The 19,713-nt window shown below is 42.9% G+C and overlaps 1 protein-coding gene across 37 annotated transcripts in view; it reads left to right on the top strand.

Moving 5' to 3' along the window:
* The window catches only part of GPHN (gephyrin), a 435,418-nt gene that overhangs the window by 129,546 nt on the left and 286,159 nt on the right, over positions 1 to 19,713 (top strand). For all 37 annotated transcript variants that reach the window (XM_083166733.1, XM_083166721.1, XM_083166724.1 and 34 more), the window contains exon 4: positions 9,381 to 9,473. In XM_083166733.1, the coding sequence (XP_083022859.1) occupies positions 9,381 to 9,473 (93 nt within the window). The remainder of the gene's footprint in view (positions 1 to 9,380; positions 9,474 to 19,713) is intronic.

Genomic DNA, 19,713 nt, shown 5'->3' with positions numbered 1-19,713 from the left:
AGCACCGCATTGCAGCCCCCCCCCCCATGTTCAGCACAACATTTCAGCTAGCTCACCCCCCCCCCCCCATAGTCAGCAAAACATTGCAGCCAGCCCGTTCCCCCATCGTCAGCACTGTGTTGCAGCCAGACCCACTTTAGTTAGCACTGCATTTAGCCAGCTTCCCCCTTCCCTAAGAAACCTGCCTGAATCTTCTGCAATGTCACAAGATGCTTTGTGTCCCGAGTGGAGGTCTCAGGAAACACAACAGCTCTGTCAGAGGGGTGGTGGTGGTGGCGACTGTTACTCTCTTCACTAAAAGTGCATTGGCGGGATGGGTGCGTGGCATCAGGAAATACAAAATGTGCATGTCCGCGCACAGTCTGAAGACCCCTACACTAGATTGTTCAGGAATAAACTGCATTTGTTATGTATGGAGCTTGTTTCTCTTGTGGGCAATCTGTTGGCAGCACGGTGTTACATGTTTACCATTTGATTCACATAGTTAATGTAACATTGTTATAAACACTTAACAGCTCTTAAAATATAACATACTTTGCTCAATTTCACATTTGTTGTAATCAGCAGTTGTCCTGTGTATTTATGTGTGTTTGGCCTTTTATATGGGTTGCGTCTAGTCTATTTGGAATTATTGTCCGTGGTTGTTTTATTATGAGGGATCATTATTAAAGTTTTAATATTAACTAAGCATGTCCCAGCTAAAAAAGTTTGGTACTTGTGTACTAGCACGGCGCCCACGATAATTAGTCGCCCTATTTTTACACCCGATGGCATGCGATACGATGCGATTTTGCCCCGTATACAATGTTAAATTGTATAAGCACCCTAATGGGTGCTTTTAAGCACCCTAATGTGTGCTTACAATGTTAAATGCACCCCCCACGCCACCCCCCAAGTATAAACATGAACCCGAAGCGTGGCGAGCGCGAGCCCGCGAGGGGGCGGCGGTACGCGTCCTACGACCTTTTCTTACCCCCACTATCCACGTCGGCGTGGAGTTGATTTTATAAAGTGTGGCGAGCGCGAGGGGACGCGTATACCTGTGAAGTTCTGCGAGGCCCCTCGCTGCGCTCGCCACACTTTATAACATCAACTCCACGCCGACGTGGATAGTGGGGGTATGAAAAGGTCGTAGGACGTGTACCGCTGCGCTCGCCACGCTTCGTGTTCACGTTTATACTTCGGGGGTGGCGTGGGGGTGCATTTAACACTGTAAGCACCCATTTTTATACAAGTTATAATTGCATCCCATGGCATTGTATGCCATATACAATGCCATACAATTTTAAAAATGTATGACATTGTGGAGCATCGCATGCGATATGGTCTGCGATGAGATGGGCGCCGTGATAGTACACAAGTATCAAAAGTTTTCTTTACATATTCTTTCTCCACCATATTTCACAATACGTGTGGTATTATTTTCTTTGAAAGCTTCATTTTCTCATCTGTGGACATAGATGTGTCCACCTACCTCTAGCCCCCTTACATGTTAGTGCAGTTCCATGCAGTCACATGACTCGGTAGTGCTGACTGTACAGTATTTTCATGTTTGTACATCGCTTTGCAAATAAGACTCATTATAATGGAAAAGGTGCATGCAAAGATGGCACTGACGTGTTATGTGTAACGTGACTTGTAGCTCACGGAGGATAGATGTATGTGGACACATATGTAGCTGAAGTAACTTTTCAAAAAGCTCCCGTTTTGACTCCTCTGTCCAAAGGTTATTCTCCAAGAAGCATTGATACTCATTTTTACATTTCCATTCTGGCTCTTTGATGATAATTTTTTTCAAAAGTGGCGTCCTCTTAGGTCTCTTCCAAGGAGCCCATTGTAGCTTGAAAAATGTTAGATGGTGCGATAAGATACTGATGTACAGTACCTTGACATTGGAGTTCAGGTTGTATCTCTCTGGAAGTTTTTCTTGACTCTTTCTCTGCCATTCTCATTCAATTTCTATTTGATTTGCTGTTGATTTTCCTCTTGTAGTTGCATCCAGAGAGGCTGGCTACAGTCCCATTAAACTTTGTCAAACTTGCAATTGTAGTCACATGGACACTAAACGGCTTGGACGAAGAGAATGGGGAGTGCTGCCGCTGTGGGGTTAATGAGTCACTGTGTTACGGTCCAGGGTCAATGGGATTGGAGTCTGCGACTGGGAGCAAAAACTGTGTGCTGGGTGTTGGCAGTTGTAGTCAGTATAGTTAGTATTAATGAGTGATGAATGAAATTGTCCCACGGAGAGGGGTAATTAAATCAACTGAAACTTGAGGCTGGGTGTTCAAAAAATGGTGTCCCCTTGCATCTGGGTCAGGCATGCATTCCTTTGCTTTGGATGATCCGTGATTGAGGGTGAGAGAATAGAAGTGGTGGGGTGGAAAATATGAAAAGTCTTGTTCTGTAGTAAGCACAATTTTATTGGCTCTGTTCCAATAATGGATACATTAAAAACCGTTATATAAGCTGCACAAAAAGTGACAATGAAAGAACTGGGGTGGATGCTGGTCCCAATCGTGTTTCGTCCTGTAAAGGACTTTCTCAATGGTAGGGTGTAAGGGGGAGCTGTACCTGTTTATAAGCGTGTTGGTCTCGTGTGCCGTGCGTCTCTCTGGTGCTTACTTGGGTTCCGGTATTGATCGCGCATGCGCAGACCGCGGCACTAGAGCACAATTTGCGGTGCTGTGTAGTATGAAGTGGGACTGTGCCGTGCGTGTGCGCCAGTCCCGCACTAGAGCCCAAGCTGGCGGCTCCAATGTGTGGTATGCTGGTGGATCTTTTTAAGATGAAAAATGTAACGGCTTTAGTTGGTCTGAGGCAGAAACACACCAATGATGGCACCTGTGTATACGCCTCCTTGGTGATGTAGCGCGGTCACGTGTATATGTAAGCGCTCTGATAGGGGACAAGTTGGTTGGTGTGAATATGTACATGCCCACTGATATTGTGATTAACAGATGATATAGGCACATAACAGTTTGACATTGAATGGAGGCCGACGGGCATGTTAAAGAATGGCTGTAGGTTAACTGGCTGTTATTGGGGATATAAGGACTACATAGGTGAAGGATAAGTAATAGATTAAGGGAATGGGCTGTTCAATGAGGTGCAATAGCACAAGTTGTATTGCAGTGTTTTTCAAACAGAAGCATCGCTAGTGTCATTAAGCTAAAAGTAAAAATGTAAAAAAATATTGATAATCTAAAAATATGATTTGCTGGTGTAGCAGAAGATAAAAAGTGTGTGTGTGTGTGGGGGGGGGGGGATATGTATGCCTTTTATTTACATGTTCCCAAATTTCTCTTCCCCCCCCCCCCCCCCACTATAGTGATATAGTGTTTTAAAGTGACATTACTGTCCCATAAACACAAAAATATGCAGTAATTAGTGAATCCACCTTGCAAACCTAACAGCTGTGCAACTACCTTCAAGTCACCATAAAGATTCCATCCATGAGTGTCATACTTTATTCTTTCAAACAGCACAGCCATACTTTCATAATATATATGTTTCTTTCAGGTCCACTGCATAGGCCAGAGGCACATTCTCTAAGTCTTGACAAGCACTTCCTGTAAAAATATTTTATATTACATTTTTAAATATCTTGAAATCTTTACATATTTCATTTATTAGCAGTTCCTTATATAGCGCGCACATATTCCGCAGCACTTTACAGAGAATATTTGAACATTCACATCAGTCCCGGCCCCAGCGGAGCTTACAATCTATATTCCCTAACAGAGGGGGGGTTGCAGGTGCACTATTCAATCATTACTGCTAACATGTATCTATCTAATCTATATTCCCTACCACATGTACATGCACATACATACACACACACACACACACAGACAGACATTCTAGGGTCAATTTTGTTGGAAGCCAAGTATATTTTTGGATTGTGGGAGGAAACCGGAGTACCTGGAGGAAACCCACGCAAGCGCGGGGAGAATATACAAACTCCGCACAGATTGGGCCATGATGGGAATCAAACCCATGACTTCAGCACTGTGAAGGCAGTAATGCTAACCATTACACCGTTGATACTGTAATATCAAATTTCTGATACAGTATATAATTTACTGTCATTTTATGCACGTAATTCCATGGAAATTGATACACACAATACTGTGCAAAAGATTTAGGCAGGTGTTAAAAAAATGCTGCGAAGTAAGACTGCTTTCAAAAATAGAAGTGTTCTTAGTTTATTTGGTACTTGTGTACTATCACGGCTCCCATCTCATCCCATCTCATTGCATAACATAAGGCTTAAAATGGTATGCAATGAGATGAGATGTGCTGCGATGGGACCCGATCTTATATAATTTAAAATTGTATATCATTGTATATGGCATACGATGAGATGAGATTTTAAATTGTATAAGCACACTAATGGATGCTTTCAAGGTCAATTGGCCCCCCTATAAGATTTTTAATTGTATAAGCACCCTAACGGGTGCTTGCAATGTTCAATGCACCCCCACACCACCCCCACTATCAACGCCAACCCGAAGCGTGGCGAGCGCAGCGGTACCCGTCCTCCGACCTTTTCATACCCCCACTATCCATGTGGGCGTGGAGTTGATTTTATATAATGTGGCGAGCGCAGCGAGCCACCGCGCCCGAAGCGTGGCAAGGGGACGCGTAATACATGTAAAGTTGATAGTGGGGGTGCATTTAACATTGTAAGCACCCATTAGGGTGCTTATACAATTAAAAATCTTATAGGGGGGCCAATTGACCTTGAAAGCACCCATTAGTGTGCTTATACAATTTAAAATCTCATCTCATCGTATGCCATTGTATGCCATATACAATGGTATACAATTTAAAGTTGTATAAGATCCCATAAGATGGAAATCGTGGGAGCCGTGATAATACACAAGTACCGTTTATTTTTATCAATTAATAAAATAAATTAGAAAGAAAACCTAAATCAAATGAATATTTGGTGTGATCACCCTTTGCCTTCAAGATAGCATAATTTTTCCTAAATGCACATACAGAGTCAGTTATTCTGTAGGATTGTAGTATAGGAACTTGGGTGTTGAGGAATTTGTCTGTAACACTAGGCAGTTTGTTTGATGAAGGGCTGGATAATGGCACAATAAAGAGTGCGTGCAGACAACACTGAAGCATCGTGTTGGTTCCTTTCAAGTTTGGGGTTGCATTTCACCAAATGGAATTCTGTATTTGGCCAGGATAAATTGTGTAGCAATGCTGTGAAATACATACAGGTACTTATCCATCATACAATACCCTGCAGGAGGTCTCTGGTTGGCTCCAAATTTATTCTGCAGCTGGGTAACCACTCCAAAGACACAGCCACAGTCATTAAGAACTATCATCAACGTAAAGAAAAACAAGGAGTCCTGAAATGTTTAATATGGCTCCCACAGATCCCTGCTCTCAGCATCATATTGTTACATGAAGAGACAGAAGGATTTAGGCAAACCTACATCCATGTAAGATATTTGATTAGTTCTCCAAGATATTTGGAACAACCTCCCTGCCTACCTCTCTTCAAAATCTGTGTGCGGGTGCACCTAGAAGAATTGATGCTGTTTTCAAGGCAAAGGGCTGTCACACCAAATATTGATTTTATTTTAAGTTCTCTCTATTTTATTCACTTAATTGGTTTAAATATATATATTATTATTATTAGACATAAGCATGGCATAATCAGAATACAAGATACATGGTGTATGAAGACCATGAATTTCAGTAATATCCATGAATCTTTAGTTGGGAGCATCGATATACAACAAAGAGTTGTGGAATACAACATTTGATATATAAATTAGAATAGAATACCCTGCTTGTACCAGTTGGAGCATAAATAGCTGCCATGGTATGGAGAGAGTCAAACAGGGATTATTCAATAAAAAGCAAATGACACATGGGGTCCAAGAATGTATTTTTAATATTGTACGGAAGTTGTTTAGAAAACAAAATTAAGACCCTTTTACACTTAGACCCTTATAATCAACAATCTAGGAGTCTCAGAGGGTGTAAGGATCTTTTGAACTCCAGTGGATCTCCTGCAGGAAATCCACTTTAGCTTTGAAACGTTTGCTATGGCTTAATACTTTTCATCTCTTAATAGGGAAATTCAGCCCCTCTGCATTCTACAATACAAATTTGAGAACCGATCGAATATAAGAAACATTAGTATGTTAAGTAAGTTTTATTTCTATAGTGCACTTTCTCCAATAGGACTCAAGAGAAATCCCCTACACTTCCAAGTAAGCAGGTATTACGGTAAACAATATAAAAAACTATGACCTTGGAAAATATGCTTGGGGTTTAATCCAGTTTAAAAAGATGATAAACAGTTTTAAGAACCAATGAGAACAATCTATCAGATTGCCATATAAATAGTATTTAAAAGAACAGCCAAAAATAAGGCAATACTGTAGGAGAGACGGGGGTAAGGAAAGGCAAGTCCCTTATACATTTATACTTATATAGCAAGTTCTATATGGTGTGACTTTTCGGGGCAGAGGCGCCGTTTCGGGGCATTTTTTTATAATATTTTCTTTATTGGAGCATAAATAGTCGGTAGGGGTAGTCTGCAGGGAGGATATACAGTATATTTCCCATGACACTTCCCTGCCTGACCACCCTAGGGCCTTTTGGAGATTTAGCTATGTATTCATCCATACAGCTAATAACTGCGTGTAGAAGCAAGAATGAAGACTACTCTATATAGAACATATAGAAATTTGAGAAGTTTGCCAATAGCTGTGAGAAGAATGTGTCATCCAATATAATTAGATATTATGCATTCCCTGTGCAGAAAGGTCTCTTAGTCAGTCCCTTGGGTCAGCCTTTAAGTTTTACTGGCCAGCCAGCTATCGTTACTGTGCAACTGGTTGCAATGGCCCATTATGCCTACAACTGACTTATGTACAGTCATCCAGAAGTGGGAACTTGTAGGGATCCGGAACGCAACTCGGAGATAGGATGCTGCCCTCACAGAGAAACGCTGGCTTGATTTCAGAATGGTGTCCGTAGAACCGTCCTGCAATGCAGTACTGATGTTTCAGTGTTCTGGGTGAGTGATATCACCTCACGACAGCACACCAGTAGTCTCACGGATGCTGGGTGAGAGTGTGCTGGCCTCCAACCACCACAGAAGTACTTTCGGTTTTTTTTTACTAGATGAAAATATACTATTAGCACTTCAGATTTTAAATCATTTTTTTTTCTCACCCGCATAATATTGTATATCATGTCAGATGCAAAATTGCTGCTGAGTAGTATTATTTATTATTATTATTAATAAGGGATACCAACATTTCTGTCCAGACCATTTTAGAATAGCTTTGTAGAATCCTATATAATGAATGCTAAAGCTGCTCCTCACCTCTATGGAGGGGGGTTTTAAGAGTTGGTGCACACAGCCACCGACGCTGATATTACTCTTGGTAACTAATAAGCAATACATAGCAAATTTCACCATGCAGGTATACTGTACATGAGACAATAGCTTTTACTAACACCATGATTGCACAAATGAACCATTGTTTTAATGAGCTTTAAGGGTACCAACAAATTTGTCCACAACTGTATAATACTTGCGGAATTATGTTGAATTAATTGTTCTCCGTTTCCATGATTGAGCATTTTGATGGTACTGGTTCAAATATGAGTGAGCTATGCCAAGGAATGTAGCATCCGTTTCTTTACATGTGTGTCTTACATACAGTACACCACATATGCTGCAAGACACCTCTCAATCTGTTCCAGACACAGGAATCTATTTTAAATATGTTTCAACAGAGCTTGTACTGAAAAAAAGCTGCTGAATCCTAACGTTTTTGTATACAGTTTCAGACTTCTTTACACACACATGCATACTGTAAGTGTTGCATATTACTGTACATATTAACATTTAATGACTTCCCACAGTCTATGCAAAAGTATTGCATAGACTGTATTGTGGTAATGGTTGCCATTCAAATCTCAATGCCCATTTAAATGTCCGAAAATATTGTCAGCCTTTTCTGGAAGACGCTAGAGCAGGCATGTCCAACCTAAGGCCTTCCAGCTGTTGTGAAACTACACATCCCAGCATGCCTTTCTACAGTTTTGCTAATAGGGAATGCTAAAACTATGGCTCATGCTGGGATGTGTCGTTTCACAACAGCTGGAGGGCCACAGATTGGACGTGCCAGCGCTAGAGAATCAAAATATCAATTTAGAAAGAATTGCAATGTTTTGGTGTACGAGCTACAATGCCATAGGTACTCCAGAAAACGAAAATGAACAAAGTGACCAAAACCAATTTTTGCGGATTGTTATGCTGGCCATACAGTAGTGCAATTTGGCTACTTTTCACCTGATTCCGACGGATTGGGCCAGGTGTGTTTGACATCCGATCCGATGCCTGATACATCACATACGGCCTTCGTGGGCAGCTCATGAAGTCCGAGAAGTCTCAGTAATGTATGGGGGCCTTTTATTGCCTTTTTCATTGACACTGTCTTCACTGGGATACACTGGAAATATTCAATGGGTCACAAAGGTTTAATCAGTGCAGTCTCGTTAATCATTTTATGTAAGTTGGGTGATTTAAGATGCACTTTCAAGTGAAAAGATGCTTGGGGCAAGGCAGTAGTGCATGAGGGCACATCTGTATGCCTAGTACATTATGTGAACAGAGAGGTCATACTGTATATGCCAGAAAAGTTGTTCAGAAACAGAACAGTCTCCCCAAAACACCCTGGTCTAACCCGTGTTATTGAACACCGTTTCAAGCCATCCCACGGCAATAACTCAGTTGCTAATAACCTGCAGCCTGAATTCAGGTTTTTGCTGGATCTTCCATTTGCTGGTGCTTGGAGATAAACAGGTCACACCATTCACACCAGTGTTGTCAAACTCATGGCCCTCCAGCTGTTGTTGAACTACACATCCCAGCATAGCAATCCATTCTAGAAAATCTGTGGCAGGGCATGCTTGGACATGTAGTTCCACAACAGCTGGAGTTCCATGAGTTTGACACCACTGATTTACACTTTTGGCTTCCTGTGCTGTGCCGGTCTATCCTGGTAACTACCAGGGTCGGATTGTCGAGAAAGGCAACCCGGGTAGACCCTTTCACACCAAACTGAGACCAGGGTTATAAATTTGGTAGGAAAGTGGTATAATTTGCTCTAACATCTCAGAGTGTAACTTTCTTATTTAATTAATATGAGTGAAAACGTTTCAGGATTCACCTGGACAAGTGTCTTACATTTCATAAGGGGGACTGCATGGTTCCACTGTTTTATTTTAGCCAGAGTCATTGTCATTACAGCTTATTGAAGTATGCAGAATTTAACTTTTATATTTTCCAACAAGCTGCCCTCCTTGACATTGATCTCTTTTGCTAGGAATCATTAATAGACTGGTGCGATGAAAAAGAACTTAACCTGATTCTAACAACGGGAGGAACTGGCTTTGCCCCAAGAGATGTCACACCAGAGGTGAGATATTCATTAAATGTATTTTACATGCCATTACAGCACATGTTTGCAGCTTGTATCTAGATTATCTCAGGCAATTGTTGGGAACATTCTTATTATTTATTTACAGTTTCTTATAAAGCGCAGCATATTCTGTTGCCCTTTACTATTGGAATCAACAGTGATCAGACAAACTGGGTGATGCCAGACAGACCTAGAGCTTAGAGGGCCCTGCTCGCAAGCTTACAATTTATAGGGAAATAGGAAGGATACACAAGCTTAGTATATCAGTCCCATCAAATTACCTGATGGGATGTAACAGCCTGTCTACAGACTTACAGGGCCATATGTATTAGAATGTGAGATGCAGGCAAAGGTACCATTCCGGCAAGCTAACCTGTATTTTTTAAGCAGCTATTTAAAAGGGAAGACTATTTGGGTTGTGACTTTTATATCACTGGCACTTGAAAATAAGGGCCAACTCCCTGGAATTGTACTCTGCCTGCAAGGACATAAGGCCCACAGACTACCACTGAATGTTGTAGAACAGTGGTTCTCAAATTTGCCCATCAGAACCACAAACAATGTTTTATAGGTCTCCTCACAGAATCACAAGTTAAGGTGTGAACACATGGTTCAATTTGAGGGAGGGATGGAGGTAAGTATGGCCAGGGGGGGGGGGGGGGGGGCAGCATTGCTCTCCTTCCAACATAGTATAAATAGGGTCTCGATCAAATTGTGATCGGATGTGGGCGCACACGGTATGATTTGCACTAATTAGCTATAGATTCTAACTGTATAGGCACATTTTATGTTTTAGATGTCTACACGTCATTAGCTGATTAGCTACTTCTTCTGGGGATCTTTACAAATGTGTCAGTGATTAATGAAAACACCTGTGCACCTGCTGGGTGACCTGTGAAACACAAACAGTTTGGGCTCCTGAGGGTTGCGTTTGAGAACCACTACTGTAGATGATGATGCTTTTAAGTTTATAGCCCTGACAAAAGCTTCATATTGGCCAAGCTAATAATGTATCTGTGAATAAAATAAATAGAATTTAGCATACTGTAGATATATGACCATCCTCTTGCCTTGCGTATACAACATTTCAACAGAGAAGCTATTATATAGAAAGATGAATTATGGTCCATTGCTTTTGGGAATGCCCAGCTGTGTTCCATTTTTTGAGAAGGGTCTAGGCTAGGGGTTTATAAGAACTCATATAGATCGGTAATTCCCACCGACGGTAGATTGGGCTATTTTTAGTATGTCGAAAAACAATGGGAGAGGTGGGGGCATAAATTATTGCTCTCCATATCTGCAGCCCCTAAAAATGATTCTGCACATGTGGATACAACCCCAACCCCCAACCATGAAAGTATTCTGGACAAACTATACCATATTTTCCTAATGGATTGGGTGGAGGCATCTACGTATAAAGTCACACACAAAGTCAAATTCTTGGATACCTGGGGTAGATTCATAAAGACCTTATCTCCCCAAATCCAGGAAAGGATTAAGGCAGGGGTTGCCAATCTTTTTTGAATCACGGCACCCTAGAGTATCAGAATTTTTTGACGGCACCCCTAGGCCAAAAAAAATGTAATTAGATAGGGTTTATATGCAATTCTTAGGGTCAGTTATGTGGTAAAGGGCATGATTTGCTTCTGTTTGTACACATTTTATGATTGGCAGCCACCAGCACTGGTTTTGCTCATAAATAATTAACCAATAATAATTTGAGTTGGTCCTGGACCACCAACTCAGGGCACCCCTGCAAGTGTCCCAAGGCACCCCAGGGAGCCACGGCACACAGTTTGGGAACCACTGGATTAAGGTGTGCTTCGCATCAATAGAATGGTCACTGTAAGGTATTGGAATAGGAGAATAATGATGGACTGGGGTAAAGCCTAACTCTGGCACTGAACTAAGCATAAGCAGAAAATGTTGGCTATAATAATCTAGCATGGAGATAGTTCCCTGGAAATAACAGACCAGATAATAAAAGAAGGGGTTATCACCTCTTGTAAGGCAATTTGTTTTTAACAATGTAATATATTAAAATGGATTTTTTTTCTTCTTTCTCTCCTAATTGATTTTTGGATAAGTTTAGGATTTAACAGGTATCAGTCAATAATGTAGCTCTATATATATATTTGTAAACTATAAAAGTGTGTTTGGGAAAATTTTGTATGATAAAGATAAAAATATAAAAAAAAGGAAAGGGATTATATAGCACCATTTAACGATGAGATCTTACTGATGTTTAGACAGTGTCATATATTGAAAACCAATCATTTAGACTTCTGATTATTATAAAGTACAGTATATTTACTCTTTAAATAACCTTGTAAGAACTTTTACTGTATACCACTGCCAGAACCTAGCAATCTAGTCATGGTGTGACTATTGATAGGGTGAAAAATAAAAGGCTGAACACATTTTATGAACTTAGTGTAGTGTACAGATGAAGTGCTGTAAGAAAATGGATTTCCACAGAAAAAAATGACTGTAATAAGAATTATTTTATTATTGCCTAATATCGGAGTCCCAAGTCAGCACTTACTGGATGTTCTTTACAGACCGCTATGGTTCAGTGTAATGATTCCTGCTAAAGCACAACAAGATGGAGCCATCTACGTAGCGACAGTTTTTACAGGTGCCAGTTGTTGCTGATGTAATGGAAATCTTAGTTTTGCAGAGCAATGCGAAATCTGGAATGATAATTGAAAGGAAGTAAAGGCTGCATCTGTAGGGGCATCTCTTGCTGTATTGTGGGGCACATTGACCATCACCTGTCCAAAAGAGGGCAATGCTTTGCACCTGCACTAAAATTAGATGTGATACTTGTTAAATATGATGTGTTTTATTGCTTTCCAGCTAAACTTCAGTTAGAGCTGAAGTCCCAGCCAACCAGCTCCTAAAGCTGGGGACACATTAGACAACAGTGGCAATGATACAATATACAGTAGCTAACTATTTCCCTTGAACTGCCTGGAACTTCTTGACAAATGATACAGTGCATAGGAAAACAATATTGTTAAGTGACCACATCCAAGACCATGCCATTGTTGATGATATAGTCAGGCGTTGACTGCATGTACAGACGACCAACTTGGTTGATAATGAATTACCAATTTTTTTGCACATTTGTATATTATTTGTTTTGAATTTAATTGGAAAAGTTTGGTTTTTAGCATTTTAACTTCTTTTTTGGAAAAAAAAAAAAAAAAATCCCAAATCAGCCATTTGACACATTTTAAGAACCTCTCACACTTTGTTATGCCAATTAACAGGCTTCTATATTCTACTTGCTACCAGGATGGTTTCTCACTTATTAATGCACATCTCCCGGGGCCTCATTCCGAACTGTTTGCTAGGTTGTTCATATTGCAGTCTAGCGAACAGGTCAGCGCCCCTCACTGCCACCCGCATCCCCTCGCTAGCATGCAAGGGCATGTGTACGAGAACGCATACCCTCGCATGCAGCCGAAGGGGAGAGAAATCATTCCATGGTCGCCATCTAATGATTTTTCTCCCCTTCAGAAATAAGTCAGTCTAAACTGACTTTTATTTCTGCAGCTGATCACCAAAGACATGTAACGTCAGCTGCCCTCCCCGAGCAGGGAACGCCATGCCTGCGTTGCCATGAAAACACCTGCTTTGCCTGGGCTTTTCATGGGGACCCCCATAATACACTGAGTGTTCCCCTGATGCCACCCTATGTCCAACTGTCTCTGACACTGAAAATGGTGGCAGAGCTCTCTGCTGCACAGACACTTGTACCAAGGGGTTGCATACCTTCCTTCCTATGCCTGCTTTCTGCTATTACCTATGGTGTTTTTGTTGTGTGTCAGCTGCTATGATTTTCAGTATCTTGTTCTATCTGTTTCTTTATGACATTTCAATACACACTTCCTTTTTATGATGACATAACTAGAAAATGCATTCCTTGAACAGTAGTATGTTCCTAGCATTGTCACCTGCTCCAGCCACCAACAGCTTAATATAACTTTGGTGGTTAAGCGTTACTTTGAAGCAGACTGTTACTGACTTGAATATTGATAGTGGAAGTGTCCAGACATCTAATCTTTTATTTTCTGCATAACTTGTATATCCTCTTTAGCTTCCCTGCTTTTTCCTCTGCTTACCTTATCTTTTCAGTTTAAAGAGCTTTGGCTGTTTCATGATTACAAATGACAAGTCAGTAAATATGAGTCTTCAGAGTGGGATGACAGATTGCAGAAGCGTTAGGCTTTAAACAGGGTACACATATGGTCTTGTCACATGATTACTTGTAGTAAAGGCTATCCTGCCATATGACTGTTTTATTACTGCAGTCCCAATTTAGCCTAAGGAGCCCAATGTAGTAAATCCTACACCACAAGATGTATGACAAGATAGTAGGCAGGGTTTTCTTTCTAAATGTCTGAAATACACAGCTCTTCTTTTTAAATGTCACACCCAGATATTTGTTTGTAGCACAGAAATACCCAGACAGTTGATAGACTTTGACTTCCAGACCCCAGGTTCTTATGCAGTGCAAAATGATAGCAAGAGTTTAAAGATAAGCAACAAGGGATACTTTGAGTCTTTACTTTGTAAATGTCATCAGAAATGGACAGCAGATATCACTGATATAAGGTATATAGAGCTTACAGCCATTTTCATCAAATAATAATGTTGTACAAAGTCTGCTCTCATGCAAAGACTTGTTACATTTGCCCATTATAGCGTCAGCCTGATTCTGAGTCACACACAATGGGGTCAATTAAATTCTGATCGCTGTGAACAGCGGCTGGAAGGAGCTCCCGGAGTTATTCCAATCAGCAAGCTGCGACGTCAGAGAATGCTGATACTCGCAGATGTTTGGTCACTACTACCGGCATTTTTTCAACTTAAGTGTCTCCCGCGATGCTGCTTGAGCCTTTCTAGGGCACAAAACCCCATTGCGGTACAAGTTTTGTTGGATTTCTGTAAGCAGAAATCCACTAGCAGCATGCTGATTAGAATAGCTCTGGGAGCGCCCTCCCGGCACTCTTCACAGCGCTGAGAATTAAATCGACCCCCAACGTTACATTTATGTCCCAAGTGAAAGGGCTCTCGTACACATCACTTAAACCTATAAAATCCATGTGAATTAATCATTGCAGGCCTGTTTATCTTCCTGATTAACTGTGCAGATCAAATATTTATTTGGGTGATGATGGCCATTTTCAGTTACTTCCATCTTGCTTCATTGTGCTCACTGAGTAGTCACCATCTCTGATGTTCTTGATCTCACCTTGGTACATTTTTCCATAATTGATGCACTATAGATCGCATATGCGATCTGAAGCACTGTTTCCTGGTGGCCTCGAGGTGAGCGGTGGGGTGCTGCCCCCACTTGTGGTGCAATCCTTGGCTTGACCACTTCTGGAACTGCTGCTGTGCATTTCCGGGAGGGGCCAAGCCAAGGATTGCGAAGCCATTGTCTAGGGTCCCCTTGGTGTGGAACCACATCTGCAAAGGTAGTGAGTCGGGGTCCCCTTGATGTGGGACCCCATTGGCAGCAGTGGTCCATTGGGTGCGGGACCCCATCAGTGCTTGCACTCCGGGATCTACTTGGTGAGGGATTTAGGCTGGCTATACTCACCAGTGCAAGACAGGAGGCAGACAGTCTGACGGAGAAGGAGGAGCTGAGAAGAGCTTCTGAATATTTTGAAGTCCTGGGTGGGAAGCCAGTGCAAAATAGCTTAAAGTTCACTGCCCCCCAGGTGAACATCACAGATGAATATGCCAGAGGAAGCGGTGGCATGCAAAAGAGCTTAAAGGCACCGCCGCCCCTCATGTGAAGGTGCAGAGAAATAAAATAAAAGTGGGTCTATATGTACAAGCATACCCTTAATGCCCCACATGTGGGTACTTGTGGTTTTCCAATTACCAGATTGTAGGGAAGACTTGCTGGGACCCGTAGTCCTACTGTAAAGAACAAAATTGCTTTATAGTGTAGCATGAATTATCAACCCTGCACCAACCACCCAGGGGTACAGAGATAGCCCCAGGCTTCAGCCTGAGGTCTAGGATACCATGGAGAGGGGAGCACATTTGTTTGGGGGGGGGGGGGCTTTTATAACTTTGCCAGCCCGGCAGTAAGAGGCACCATGTTCTCTGGCACTGATGGCCTTTTAGCTCACGGGGACATTGCCAGAGAGAAGAGTTGCCCCCCCGCTTTTGTGGACAGGATGTTAATAATACATCTTGTTGGTGCCTTGGTACTGAAACACCCTTCTTAGCAATGAACTGGTTAGTAACACTATAAGAGTGATAAAATACCAGCCAATCAGCTCCTAACTGTCATGTTACATGTTGGGTTGGAAAAATGACAGGGGCTGATTGGCTGGTACTTTATCAACCTCCACTTAAGGCTTTATACATTTGGCCCAAATTACTCTGTTCTTGCAATCATCTTAATGTATGATTGCTGTCACCTGTGTTGAAACACGCTTATCAGTAATTTACTAGTTCAACACAGGTGATGGCAATCATACATTAAGAGGGAAGTCCAGTAGCAGAGCATTTTATACCTAATGGAATGGTGTATAAAAGAAGGGGAATGGGCTTAAATGAGAACAATAGTGGTGTGGTTGTTTCAAGATGCACAATAAGGAGGCATTTGAAGAAAAATAGGCTGCATGGTCGAGTTGCCAGTACAAATCCATTACTATGCAAATGCCGCAAAGCATACTGCTTACAATACTCCAAACAGCACAGAGACAAGCCTCACAACTTCTTAAACAAACTCATTTGGAGTGGCGAGACCATAATTTAACAGTTTGGCTACAAACATAAACATTGTTACATTTGGAGAGGAGTCAACAAGGCCTATGATGAAGGTACACCATTCCTACTGTGAAACACGGAAGTGGATCACTGATGTTTTGGGGATGTGTGAGCTACAAATGCACTGGAACCTTGGTCAGAATTGATGGCACGATGAATGCAGAATGTTATCAGAAATTACTGGAGGAAAATTTGCACTCATTAGGACGTACTTGGACATTCCAACATGACAATGATCCAAAACACAAGCTCAAGTCGCCCTGTTATTGGCTACAACATAATAAATTGAAGGTTCTGGAGTGGCCATCTCAGTCTCCTGACCTCAATGTCACTGAGCCACTCTGGGGAGATCTCAAACGTGAAGTTCATGGAAGCCAAAACATTTACAGGAACTAGAGGGTTTTTGCCAAGAAGAATAGGCAGCTTTACCATCTGAGAAAATAAAGAGCCTCACCCACAACTACCACAAAAGACTTCAAGCTGTCATTCCCCATAGACATGTAAATCCTATGCCATGTTCGCTCCATAGATATGGGCTTCCATGAAGCCATGGTTTACACTCGGTAGCCATTTTGTTAATGTGCTTGGTGCGCGAGTCTGGCCTGCCGTACTATGCATTTTAAATAGCCTAATAAGATGCACATACATACTGTAAGTGCCCATATACAGTACAGTACATGCATAACCTATGCAGTAACATTTTCTGAGAAAAAAGTCTATTTAACATACAGTACTGTACAGTAAATTGGCATGTATAACTGTATGAATGGTAGACTAAAAACACAGAGAGAAAAAAAAACATTGGGGCAGATGTATGAACCAGCGTTAAGTGCAGAAATGCACTTAACGCTGGTTAACTGGGGGGGATTACGAGTTACCTAATGTATTACTAGCGCACCTAGCATGAGATACACTCAGCGGGACGGTCCCCTTCAATCCCCCCAGTGTTTAGCGGCAATGTATTATCAGCCGCCTAGGCATTTATTCGCCCCAGCTGCTTCGCCAGCTCAGGGCTAGTGTTGTTCTATCCCCCACTGTGGGGACAACGCTAGCCCCACTACTGGCTTGGGCTGCGCTGGAGATCTTGCGGTTTTAACGAGATCTCGCGCATGCACAGAAAGCTGGCCGGGGGGGGGAGCCGTGAGTGCGCATGCGCAGGACGCTGGGGGAGCCCATAAGGAGAGCCGTTAACACTGGGCATAACAGCTATCCTTATCGGCTTGGGGGGGAGGGGGGTTAATACATCTGCCGCCTATAACGTGTGCCCGCTTCTCCACGTTATGCTGGAGAAGCGGGACTCAGTATTTAAAAAACATTATAGGCTGATTGATACATCTGCCCCAGTGTCACTTAGAGACTCAAACCTGGTTCTCCAAGCATGGAGAGCAGCACACTTCTCCCCTAGCCTATGACACCTGGAGATAGCGACCTGTGCTCACGAGTCTATGGAAAGAGTGATCTCATGCCAGGATGCAGAATCCCGACGCCGGAATCCCGACAGCCGAAATGCCGACACTTTCTCCCTCCGTGGGTGTCAACGACACCCCTGGAGGGAGAATAAATTAGTGTGCCGAGCATAGCGAGGCACCGGGCCCGCTGCGTGGCGAGCGCAGCGAGCCCACAAGGGGGGGCGATCCACGTCCCCCCCTTGTCGGGATTCCGGCGTCGGGATTCTGAACGCCGGGATCCCGACCGCCGGGATTCAATACTGAATCCCTCATTCCATCAATTATACTTACTGTATACTGCATTGGCGAACTGTAGGACGCTATGTTTATCAAATAATTTGCCTAGTGGATCCAAATGCTCCACCTGACCACTGCACATTACATTGGCCATTTGCCCAAACTTGTATTGTACTGTACTGTACCGATGGAGCCACATTGCCTTTCGCTGAGAATAAGACGCTTGAGGTGCTCAAACGTAAGCATGTCCCATTCTCACCAAATGGCATAGCTCCATCTCTACTGTAATGTATAACAATCCGCCACTGGATTAATTTCCACCCAGCGGTGGCAAGGTGTATCGAATGCATATTGTTTGCTGTGCCTCAGTGCTCCTTGGTGCATCTGAGCGCACTACAAAAGAGGCACGCCAAAATCTTCGACTAGGCACGCTCGCGTGATGGATTAGTGTGGCTCCATCTGAATGACATTAGTGTGTTTTGAAAAACAGTCCCACCCCATGATGGTACCGCCTCCAAACTTGGTATACTGTTGGTATGGTGTTCTTGAGATTATGGACCTCATTCTGGTTGACTCGCAAAGCAGTCGTATTTTGCTGCCCGCCGAATGTCCCCTCAGGCCTGCAAATGGATGTTTTGCATAAACATCCATATGCAGGCTTGCGTGGGTGGCCAAAATCACTCGATGGTCGACGACCATTGAATGATTTTTTAAGCGCTTGCTAATCTAAGTCGCTCTCTGGTGACTTAGATTAGCGGCACCCTGTCCCGTGAAAAGAGCGGGCAGCTTATATCCGGGGATTTCACAGAAGGCAGGAAGGCAGAAGGCAGCCCATGTTCGCATAGTGATGCCATTTTCCAGCTTTTTCGTGGGTACACCCAGGAGATACTGGTCGTTCGCATGTGAATGCCCCCAGCATGCTTCCTGAACGCCCCCCCCCCCCCCTTCTTGCTGTTAGTGCCTCAGAGACTATGCAAGTCTCCAAGGGCTCCCGCAGAGAAAACCTGCACATGCGCAGATTCTCAACATTGGACGCGGTTGCGATTTCGTAGCGTCCCAACCAGAATAAGTAACTATGTGTAGTTTTCTTTCTCCTACAAAGATGGTGTGTAGTATTGCATCCAACGAGTTAAATTTTGGTCTTAACCCCTTCACGACATTTGACGTATATATACGTCATGGTCGGGAAGTACTTCCCGACCGTTGACGTATATATACGTCATGACTTCTAACTGTCACTGCGTCTAGAGACGCAGTGACAGTTAGGTGATGTCTGCTGTCCCTGACAGCAGACATCCCCCCTCGTCGCCCGGGGGGGCAGGGGTGCCCCCCCCCGGTCGGCGATCGCTGTGATTGGCTGTTCAAATCTGAACAGTCAATCACAGCGTTTCCTGTGTTACCGGCGGCTAAGCCGCTCGGTAACACAGAAAACGGTGGTGATCGGTGCAGCACCGATCACCACCGATGTGCAGCCCCCCCCTCCCACCCGCCGGGCACTCACCCGGCAGCAGCAGCAGCAGCTCCCCCGGCTCCCCCGGTGCGCACGCAGCGCTGCCCTCCTCCCCCCTCCCTCCCGCAGCAGCAGCAGCAGCAGCAGCATCATGCTGCTAGAAAAGTTAAAATAAAATGAAAAAATAAGTATTGCAAATGTATATGTGTATATATATATATATATATATATATATATATATATATACACACACATATATATATATATATATATATATATATGTGTGTGTATATATATATGT

This window comes from Crinia signifera, chromosome 12, assembly GCF_055691185.1.
Source record: "Crinia signifera chromosome 12, ASM5569118v1, whole genome shotgun sequence".
Classification (NCBI taxonomy): Eukaryota; Metazoa; Chordata; class Amphibia; order Anura; family Myobatrachidae; genus Crinia; species Crinia signifera.
The sequence above is the reverse complement of the archived record's forward strand: the minus strand, read 5'-3'. Positions and strand labels throughout refer to the sequence as shown.